The sequence below is a fragment of the Meriones unguiculatus genome, chromosome 4, assembly GCF_030254825.1.
Source record: "Meriones unguiculatus strain TT.TT164.6M chromosome 4, Bangor_MerUng_6.1, whole genome shotgun sequence".
NCBI classification, from domain to species: Eukaryota; Metazoa; Chordata; class Mammalia; order Rodentia; family Muridae; genus Meriones; species Meriones unguiculatus.
In genome coordinates, this window is record NC_083352.1 from 97,974,406 (window position 1) to 97,985,649 (window position 11,244).

Sequence of the window (11,244 nt, forward strand, 5' to 3'; positions counted from 1 at the left end):
TTCAAAGGTCACTTATCAGGTTGCCTTCCACAGTATGACCCAAGCAAACTGACATTAGGTGTCTTCACACCAGAAGAGTTAAGGATGGGTTCTGCTCCGTCGTGACACTTCAAGGTCCTTGTCGGGGGCTGGAGGCCTGGAGGGTTACTGGAAAGCCAGTGGTCTTCAGTCCGTGTTAAAAGGTTGTAGAAGTTTGGTCCTGATGCCGGCGAGGAACGGCGGCAGTGGCGGCGAACAGCAAGCAGACAAGTGCAAAAGCTTGTTCCTTAGATGTCCTTCTGTCCCGGCAGCCCATTTTAACGGCGGGCATCCTGTTTCCATTGCTGTGATTAAACTCCCCAGTGAGAAGCAGCGCGGGGAGAAAAGACTTATTTGGCTTACAGTCTCAGTCCGTCAGCAGAGACATGGGAACTTTGGCTGCTCATGGCCAAGAGCAGAGTGATGAAGGCAGCTTCGTTTCCTCCTGCCCAGCTCAGGGTCTCCACCCTTCGCATTTTAACACCCTGGCTAGGGAATGGCACCACCCACAGTTAATGCGGATCTTCCTACGTCAACTAGCCTGAGACAGTTCCCCCAGATGAGCCACAAGCAACCCAGAGGAGACGGTCCTTCACTGAGATTCTAGGTTTTGTCAAGTTTAAAACTGAATCATTGCAATGGATTTTCCCACTTCAATGAACCTTCTCTGCAAAATCCCTCACAGGTGTCCAGAGCTGACCTGAGCTAGATGACCCCTCACAGGTGTGCTCAGAGCCTTCTCCTGCGGGTGATTCTAGAGCCTGTCAAGTTGACAATCAATATTAACCCTTACAGATGCTAATCAATAGCAGACTCAGGCATTGTGGTTATCTTAGGGTTACCATTGCTGTGATAAAACACCATAATCAAAATCAAATTGGGAAGAAAAAGTTTTTTTGTTTTTGTTTTTTGTTTTTCCACACACAGTTCCATGTCAAAAACATCGAAAGCAATGAGGACCAGAAATCAAACAGGGCAGAAACCTGGAGGCAGGAGCAGACTGAGAGGCCATGGAGGGTGCTGCTTACTGGCTTGCTTCCCATGGCTCACTCAGCCTGCTTCCTCATAGAACCCAGAACCACCGGCCCCGGGGTATCGCCACACAATGGGCTGGCCCCTCCCCATCACTCATAATGAAGAAATGCCCTACAACCCAGTCTTACGGAGTCACTTTTCTTAATCAAGGCTCCCTCTTCTCTGAGGACCCATAAAACCACCCAGCCCAGTGGTAAAGATGCTGATCATTTGCCACCCCTCCCCCTCTCCACATACACATGCAGCAGGGCGCAGGGCGGTGAGCTCAGTCTCCCCTTGCTAAGAGCAGTGAGGCTCGGAATGGCAGGGCTGCTGATGTTCAGAACTGTGGGTCAGGGGACAGCAGATAGAAGTGCTGAGACAGTAAGTGCTGAGGATGCTGAGGGCTCTGGTGCAGAGGGAGGGTGCGTGCTGTCCCCAGCAAGATCCCAGCTAGTGACAACGGCCCCTGAAAAGAAGCCACGTTAGCTCCATCACCAGTGGCGGGAAGTGGCCATTGGTGTCAACTCTCAGTGGTAGGCAGGGACCTGGGGGACAGAATAAAGTGACAGCCATGTGCTGCTGTGCTCACATGATTTCTCTTTGAGAAAGCTCAGGCAGGCCTCAAACCTGCAGTGCAGTCAAGGAGTCTTCAATCCCTGATCCTCCTGCCTCCGCTTCCCAAATGCTGGGGTGACAGGACAATGCCACCACGAGCTTTGATTTGTGTGGTGCCGGGCCCAGGCCTCCCTCATGCTAAGCCAGAGTACCGTCTTTGACCTACACCCCAGCCTTGATTCTCAGTAGCCTCAGGAGACCCTCCCCCACATTGTCACAGAATGTACCCCCTCTCCCCCCAGTCTCATGTGTAGAACACCTGACTCCCAGGCAGCAGAGCTGGGAAGCTTTGGAGCTCGTTGGAGGTGGGTGTGACCGGAAGACGTGGCTGGGGGCTGGTCCTCCAGAGCGTTCTGTGCCTGACCCCTTCCTGTGTCTGTCTGCCTGCTTCCTGTCTTTCCTGGAGGCAAAGAACTTTGTCCACCCCACTGCCCATGTCATGACACTCTCTACAAGTGTGTGGAGACCACCAACCCTGGCATGAGCTGCCTGAAACTGCCAGCCAAAAATCAATGGTCCACCCTTGCTTCTGTCAGGCATTTGGTTAGAGTGACTTAATGATAACTAACACATTCATTTACTGGGCTGGGGAGATGGCTGAGTGGCTGTGCAAGTGCTGGGGCCCAAGTTCAAATCTCTAGCACCCCATGAAGAACCAGTGATGATCCAGGCCGTGGTGGCACAGGCCTTTAATCCCAGCACTCGGAGAGGCAGAGGTAGGTGGGTCTCTGAGTTCAAGGCCAGCCTAGAGTGAGTTCTAGGACAGCCAGGGTTATATAGAGAGAGTCTGCCTTAGTGGTGGGGGATGGACACAGAAAGGTGGCTGTGGGCCTTGCTCCATGTTCATTGAGGGACCCTGTCTCAAAGAAACGAGGCAGAGAGCGGTAGAGCAGACACCAGACTCCTCTTCTGGCCTCTGTGCACACACAGGTCCCCTCGGCTATGGGCAAACCTACCCATATACTACATACTCACACACAAAACCCCAAATCAATTTGTAGACATGGCTGTGAGAACTCAGGGACTCACCTCAGTCATGGATCTGGAATTCAGGGTTCAGGGATCACTGGCAACACCCCAAGGATCCCAAGGATCCAGCCATCAGGTCTTCCTTCGGCTGACCTGAGGATTTGAGCAAACAGCTGTGACCCTAAGTAACTGGTGTGGCCGCTCTGAATGCAGTTTCTTCATCATCTTTAAACTGGAGATCGATTCCTTCCCTAAAGATGTTGGGAACAGGCCAACATAAATGGTGCTGTCATTCATACGTGCCGCCATCACGAGGGTCATGCCTGCACTGATGTGACAGCCTCAGGAGGTGGCTGTGTGGACTTACAGTGGATTCAGAACATACTTTTGTGGTGATCTGGCTTCAAGTTCCAGTTTCCCGGTACATGGATTCAAGGGTCCCCTGCTTCATGATCGGGAGCCAGTGTGGGGATGCCCAGAATTCCGTAGGAAAATGGTATGGAGAAGTCGACAAAGGGGAACTGAGGGTCACCGGAGGGATTTGTGCCCCCTGCCCCATGTCTAGTTTGTCGGGCATTCCCACAAAGCCAGCAAAGGCCATCGGCCCCCAGGAAGTCATCAGAGTTGCGCCGGAGGTGGCTGGCCTTGGGGGCCTCCCCAGGCTTACCATTCTGGTGAAATGGCCTGGACAGGATTGGGTGGACAGGGTGCTATCTCAGCAGGCCCCAATGTGCTGGGCCAACAGAACATGCCCATAAATAGGCCAGCCTTGGAGGCAGGCCAGTCTGGGGCCAGCTGGTACTGGAAGCAGGTTTGTACTGGACTGGGTGAGGCAGGGGGAAGTGCAGCCTCAGGTCTCTGTGGGTATGCATGGCTGGTGCCCGGCTCGCTTGAGAGTAGGGGCTGACTGACCTCCAGGATCCAAGACTGCCTGGAGGCCCAGCCACTGAGGGAGCTGATGAACTGCAGTGTTTGTTGGTTGGAGCATAAGGCCGGGTCCCAACTGTGTGTGGGGGCTGGGACCAAAGGCTGGCCAGCTCTGAGAAAGGGAAGGGACCCTCTAGGCATGAAGGGGGGCCAAGACCCATGTCCTGCAGATGCTGGGCATGGCAGCTCTCACGCCACTGTGCCAGGACAGGCCACGGTGGAGACAAGGGTTGGGGACAGGTTTGTGAGGGATGTGTGCATGTGTGCACACGCCCATATACCCATGCTAGTGAGAAGTCTGCAGAGGCTGGGTCCTGTGTCCCTGCTCCCTGAGGCTAAGAGAGCCTGCCAGGGTCCACAATGCATCAGCCTAGAACACAGCCAGCACTGAATTAAGTGTGTGGAGTGAACAGTGAGCTGCGGGTCCTGGGATGGTTTCCAAAGACCTGACCCATTTCACAGAGGCATGGCCAGTCTTGCCTTTCTCCTGCCTTCTGTGGCCTGCTGTCCACTCTGGCTGTGGTGTCCAGGGCTAGGCACTGAGGGCACAGAGAGCCCACAGAGATGCCCATCCCTGTGCAGGGAGCATTTCGGAGTGTGCATGTGTGTGTGTGTGGGGGGGGGTAAGAGTACAGATCCAGTACAAGTCCTTTCTCCCTGTGGCCTCAGTGAGGTGTTCTTGCTTTTCTGAGTCCCTGGGACTCTCCAGTCCCACGGACCCACACACGTGCCAGGGGATGTTTGCTGAATGACTGGCTGCAGATCTTGATTCATGGCCACGAGCCAGGGGCAGTAAGGGCCTCACTACTATTTGGTTCCAGTGACGTCAGCACCTGATCCTGCTGGGTGGAGCTGGTTACTTGGTTCTCCTCCAGTCTAAGGCAGAAGTGTCCCCAGAGAGATGGCAGAGCAGCACAGCGCGCCCGAGCAGGCTGCAGCCGGCAAGAGCCATGGAGGCCTTGGGGGCAGCTACAAGGTACCTGAGGCTCGGTGGGGCCTAGAGCCCAGAGCTGAGGGCAGCAACTCACTCATTGGGGCGCAGAGGCACCGGGCTTCAGGGGACGAGGCTTCACGCTCTGCCTTTCCTGTGTGGCCACACTAGAGTTTCCCTGGGCACTGACAGCCTCATCTTTAAAATGGAAGTGATGCCCCACTGTCCTCAACCCCAGAATGGTCGTGAGGATGGCATCTCTGGGGCTGCCACAGTGAGCTTTGTTGCAATTGCGCACTGTGACCACCAGGGGTCAGTGCAGACCCGCGTGTCCTCTCTGCTGGTGTGAGGGAGGGCGCCGACCTTTGGAGCCCCGCGGAGGCCCAGGCTCTCACCTTGTTCTTCCAGGTGATAGTGTATGAGCTGGAGAACTTCCAGGGCAAGCGGTGTGAGCTCTCAGCCGAGTGCCCCAACCTCACTGACAGCCTGCTGGAGAAGGTGGGCTCCATTCAAGTGGAGTCTGGACCGTGAGTACCTGGGCGGCGCCCACCGCCCCAGCCTCCTGCAATCTGAGGCCCCGATCCAGCCTTTCTGTACCTCAGTTTCCCCATCCGTAAGACAATAGACTCTTGGCTTCAGGTTCCCGTGGCATAATGGCAGAAAGAGGAAGGAGGCCAGCTGATGCCCGCTTCAGAGGTGAAGCACCAAGTTAGCACCAGCTGTATATAGTTATAGAAACAGGGGCCGAAGAGGGGGGCTCACTCAGCAGTTAAGAGCACTTACGGTTGTTGCAGGGGACCTGGGTTCAATCCCCAGCACCTGTGTGACACTCACAGCTGTCTGTAACACACCTCTTCTCATCCCCGAGGGCACCAGGCACAGGTTCTATCACGGATCCTCATCCTGGGAGAGCCTCTCCCCTTCCTATCGCTGGCTAGCATAGCAGAGGGAACTGAGGCCAGAAAAACTGGGAGTCTGGAGCCTGCCCTCGAGGCAGCGGGCTTTGTGCTGTGCGCTGAGCTCTGGCCTTCAGATTGAGGCCACGTTCTGGCACTTTCTGTCTGTGGTGGCCGGCAGCGTGTCGGCCAGCTGTGTGTGGGAAATGAGGGGGATGTTACCTATGAGGGAGGAGAGGGGCCAGGCAGGAGCCTACAGCTATACACCAAGTGCTTGCAGTACCTATAGTGGCCAGAAGAGGTCACTAGATCCCCTAGACTGCAGCTCTGATGGTCCTGAGCTGCCATGTGTGTGTGCTGGGACTTGAACCCTGGTCACCTGTAACGTCAGCCAGTGTGCTCTTAACCACTGAGCTAGCACTCCAGCCCCTCAGCCATGGATCCTTTGTTCAGCCTATGGCAGGCGATGTGTGGGATTTTACCAAAACCCCCTCCCAAACATGATCACACTTGGATTCTCCGTGTATCTTTGATGGCTTTCTGGCCTAGGGCATCAGCCTGAGAGCTCCCCCAACTGCAGGCACGGGGTCCGCACTGGGTTAGGGGCAGGGAAGGTGTGAGGTTGAGGTATATGCTTTCCCCTGCACGCGGATGCCTGCTCAGCGACTCCAGAGGTTACCCCATTCCTTCCACCCCCAGGTGGCTGGCATTCGAGCGCAGGGCCTTCCGTGGGGAGCAGTTTGTCCTGGAAAAGGGGGACTACCCTCGCTGGGATGCCTGGTCCAGCAGCCGGCGTAATGACCTTCTCCTGTCCCTCCGGCCTCTGCACATTGTGAGTCAGGGCTATGGCTAGCCAACTCTCTCTCTCTCTCTCTCTCTCTCCCTGTGTGTGTGTGTGTACTTACACAGGTACACTTACGCTCAGGCCGCTTTGGCCACTGGGATCCCACCTGGACAGGCCTCAGATTCTTAACAATGGTTTGGGGCAAGAAGAAGCTGGGTCCTGAGTGGCCATTGGGTAGGGACATCAGGGTCCTTGTCCTGACCCTGGGCCCCTTCATAGTAACCTGATTAACCTGAGAGGCCTCATAGTCCAGGCTCAGATCAACACTGTTCAAGGAAGCAAAGAATGCCAAAACCCAGGAAATCACTTCAAGATGGTCCACACGCTTCCCTGGCACTTCCTGAAAGGACGTGATCCAGGAGGTCACCGAATCCCCTCTCCATCAACACAGAAGCGCCCCAGCCCTTCCTCCCACTGTCTGAGCAGAGCTGCTTTTAGACCACAGCGGAAGGGAAAGCAGGAAGATAGTGCCAGAGTCCACATAGAAGGGGGAGGCTGGAGCATGAGGCTTTGTGGTCCCCTCTGAGCCTCGGTTTCCCTTTCTGGTGGTGATGACTGGTAGAAAGAGATCTGTCCAGCCCTCTTCCTCTGTCTTGCTCAGCTCTGGGGTGTCTCTTGAGTCCCTCTCTCTTTTCAGGGAGTTAGGGGCACCTGATTCTTCCTGTTCCTGGGGTGGGGTCCCACTCACCCTTGACCTCTGCCCTCAGGATGGCCCAGACCACAAGCTGCACCTGTTTGAGAACCCAGCCTTCAGTGGGCGCAAGATGGAGATCGTGGATGATGATGTGCCCAGCCTGTGGGCCCATGGTTTCCAGGACCGTGTGGCCAGTATCCGAGTCATCAACGGAACGTAAGGGAAAACCTCAGCCCCCTCTGCCCTCACTCTGTGCTCTGGTGGCTGCTCCTCCAGCGCCAGGGATCACCACGGCCACCGGCTTCACACAGGCATGACTCAGTCAGTGCTCTGAACCCAACCTCACTCGGTGCCCGTTAGGTGGAGGGTGCAGTGGGGCCAGCCCATGGTCCTAACACCCAGGAGACTAGGCCAGAGGAGGGAGAGTTTGAAATTCACCCGGCTCCACAGTCAGGCCTTGCCTCAAAAATCCAAGAGCTGCAGCAAGGGCATGGTGGCGGAGGCCCTCAAGCTGAGCACCTGGGAGACAGAGGCAGGCGGGTCTCTTTGAGTTCAAGTACAGCCTGGTCTACAGCGTGAATTCCAGGACAGCCAGGGCTACACAGAGAAACCCTGCCTTTCTTTAAAAACAAAACAAAGCAAAATGACCAAAGTTCAAGAGTTGGGCTCTAGCCCCAGCACTGTACACACCTTCATAATCTCTCTCTCTCTCTCCCTCTCTCTCTCTCCCTCTCTCTCTCTCTCCCTCTCTCTCTCTCTCTCTCTCTCTCTCTCTCTCTCTCTCTCCCTCCTCCTGATTCTTTTTGCTCCCTCTCCCCACTTTCTCCATCCTCTCTCCTCTCTTCTCTCCCTGCTCTTTGCCCTCCTCTCTCCATTCTTACACTCTCTTTTCCTCTTTTATTCCCCCCACCACGAGACTGCTTTAGCACCTGCCTCTTGCCCCACTGAGGTTTCTAGGCAGCCTAGACTCCTGGCAGTTTTGCTTGACTTCAGTCAAGTGACTAGCTCCCACATGGTCGGCACCCAGGTTTCTGTGGCTCTCCTGACTCCCCAGCCTGGAGGCCTGGCTTCTCAGAGTGACCTTGATCTCACAGTCTCTTATTATCGGGGTCTAGAGTGAGTATAGCTGTGAGCCTCTTGCTATTTCTGCTAACAAAACCTCAGGGTCGACTGACCTGCTTTTCTTCTCCATAGTGGGTTGGAAGCTGGGTTTGAGCCTAGGAAGACGACACTGAGAGTGTCTCAGTGGCGTTTCCCCTAGCGTCAGGGATGGGCATCCTGTGGTCAGTCAGAGCTGGGTAGCTCCTTTCTCAGGTGTCGGTCTGACGGTGAGTGTGACGGCACACCGGGAGAAGGGGTTTCTGAGAGCCCCGGGGGGTATGTGTGACCTCCCGAGGAGACAAAGGGTCAGGTAAGGAAGGACGTTCCATGGAAGGAATGTCAGGTGGAAAGGTTCAGACTCAGCCAGACGGAGGGATGAAGGGCTGGAGAGTGGACCGAGCGGGAGAGGTGGGGCAAGGGATGCTCTGAGAAGGTAGGTGGTTAGATTCATCTCAGGGGCACCGGGGAGCCAGGGAGGACTCCAGACAAGCAGAGAACCTAGCACATTCGGGCTTTAGAGAGCTTTGAAGGGCTGAGCCTGGTCACAGGAGGGCGGCGGAAGGAGCACGCCTCACCCCACTCTGTTATTCTCGGCAGGTGGGTGGGCTACCAGTTCCCTGGCTACCGCGGGCGCCAGTACGTGTTCGAGCGGGGAGAGTTCCGCCACTGGAACGAGTGGGATGCCAACCAGCCCCAGCTGCAGTCCGTGCGCCGCATCCGAGACCAAAAGTGGCACAAGCGTGGCTGCTTCCTGAGCAGCTGAGGACGCGGTTCCCAGGGGCCGACGCTTGTGTGCCCTCCCCAACCTGCTCAATAAAGCCCACCAGCCGCGCCGCTCTGTCTGAGTCACTTCCTGTGGTGGTGGGCACGTCAGGGGCCAAAACCCACAAGGAGTTGAGGAGGGATGTGTCTCTGCCCTAATCTAGACCTAGCCACTGGGACCACGCCCCTCTGCCGAAAGCTTACTTCTGCCACCGGGGCCTGCATCTGGATAGTTGTCCGTCTGCTCATCTGTCCATTCATCCATTTGCCTGCCCATGTCATCCATATTGTCACCCACCCATCCATCCACCCACCCATCCATCTCCATCCATTCATTCACCTATCCATCCACCCTTCCTTCCACCTATCCACCCATTTATCCACCCATATGATTACCCACCTGTCCATCCACCCACCCGTCCATCTATCTATTCATCCGTCCTTTCGTCCATCCATCCATCCACTCAGCCAGCCAGCCACCAATTTGTTTATCTACCTATCTATCCACCCACCCACGCATTTATTTACTCATCCCTGTACCCACCCACACACCCAGTCTATCCATACATCCATCTAGTCACCCATCTGTCCACCCACTCCCTCATCCATTCATTTATCTGTCCTTCCATCCATCCTCCTGTCCATCTGCCCACCCATTCATATATCAGTTATCCATCCATCCTTTCTTCTTTTCTTCTCTATTTTCTTTCCATCAACTTATATATCCTCGATCCCGCCCATCCATCCATCCATCCATCCATCCATCATCCATCCAACCATTACCATCTATCCTCCTTCCATCCATCAGTTCACCCATCCTTCCTTTCTCTCACCCATCATTCATTTCTCCCGCATTCTCCAATCAGTCAGTCAACCCCATTGCCATTCATTTACGTGACAAGTGGCGTGCCCTGTTGGAGGCCCAGTGAAGCAAGCTACTAAGAGAGCAGGACTGCTGTAGCTAAAGCCGTTCTCATTTGCAGAGAAACAGAGGTGCAGAGAGCTGCCATGTGCTGCCCTGGGTGGCACAGCTTTCAAGGGGGAGGACCAGGTTGCTGGGCTGCTCCAAAGCCCCCCCCGTCCCCATGCAGGGGTTGCCGACTGTGCTGACCCTCACTGTACCCCCAAGGCAGCTGTGACTGTGCTCCCTGTGCAGTGAGCATTCCTGGAGCCCCAGACCTCTCTGCAGCTGGCCAGCTGCCTTCGGCGTCTCTTGCTGAGGAGCTTGTCAAGAAACCTCACCCAAGCTGGCACTTGATCAGCCCAGGGTCCCCACCCCTCGGGAACAATCCCCTCATCACTTTGGCAAATCCTGGCACCCAGGCAATTTCTCCCACGGTTTCGAACAAGTACTTCTGCCTAGGGTAGGAAGAGACCAACATACCTTCCCTCAATAATAACGTCCTAGCCAGAGGCTGTGTCCATTGAAAACCAAAACCTTGGTCTGCCTCACTTCACCCTGCCCGAGCTTTGTCAAAGCCTTTAGCTATTGCAACATTGTATCACGCCATTCTTCAGTACAGTTAAAGGAAGGCCATCTGCCTTTCTCTTCACCCTGCCCGAGCTCTGTCAAAGCCCTATGCTATTGTAACATTGTATCACGCCATTCTTCACTACAGTTAAAGGAAGGCAGGCTTAACAGATTTATTCTGAAAAATTGTATGCAGGTGGGTTATAGTTGATTTTATTTCAAGAGACCAAAGGGTGTGACAAATAACAGCCACAGACACCTGTCCCTTTGGGTAGATTTGAAAATTCCTCCCAGTTGGATGATCTAAGAGGAGATTTGATTCCCCACTGCTTTTCATCTAAAGACTACATTGTGTTTGTCTGAAAGGGACACCAAGGCCAGCGGTCTCCATAGCCACTGAAGGTGAGGCATTTCTTCTGGACATTGGCCAAGCTAGCTGCAATGACAGGTGCCCTTGATCCTCCCTTGTACCATTGTCCTGGTCAGCAGAAGCCTGGCTACACGTGGGCTTTGAGGGCTTGTGGAGCTATCAGCCACGAGCTGTACCCAGACTGGGGAGAAATATCACTCCGTTCCCACAGAGTTCTCAAGCAGGCTCTGTGAAAAGGAATGGATGACATCCACCGAACACAACAGCTCAGGCTTCTGGTGACCCTGTCCCAGCATATCCTCTGAATGGTAAACAAGGAAACATCTAAGGCTGAGAAGACACTGTTTGGCCCAAGTGGGACAGCAATGAATGTCTTTGGGGCTGAGTCCACCAAGTGCTTTCTATGATGGCTTCCAGGCTGGCTCCTCTGAGAAGGGCCTGACACGGCTCTCTAACAGCCATGTCCTAGCCTTACCCCACCCTGGTTTGAAGAAGGAAACGGTGACTGTGGGGGAGATGCAAGGAGGGCTGTGGCCCCAGCCAAGGCTTCTGAGATGTTTTCTACCCGTGATCCCTTTCACCTGAGAAATTTATGTGATGGATGAAGGCGGGACTGCAAGTACATAAAACAGTCAAATTTTCCCTGATAATGAATCATAAAGAAATTTAAGACAATGATTCCTGTGCGT

General features: G+C 54.7%; 1 protein-coding gene across 1 annotated transcript; it reads left to right on the forward strand.

Moving 5' to 3' along the window:
• Positions 1-4,370: 4,370 nt before the first annotated feature.
• Positions 4,371-8,785, forward strand: Crybb3 (crystallin beta B3). The gene is made up of 5 exons (XM_021646327.2): positions 4,371-4,522; positions 4,886-5,004; positions 6,073-6,205; positions 6,925-7,067; positions 8,550-8,785. The coding sequence occupies exons 1-5, from the start codon at positions 4,448-4,450 to the stop codon at positions 8,713-8,715; spliced, it is 636 nt and encodes a 211-aa protein (XP_021502002.1). The 5' UTR covers positions 4,371-4,447; the 3' UTR covers positions 8,716-8,785.
• Positions 8,786-11,244: the final 2,459 nt, after the last annotated feature.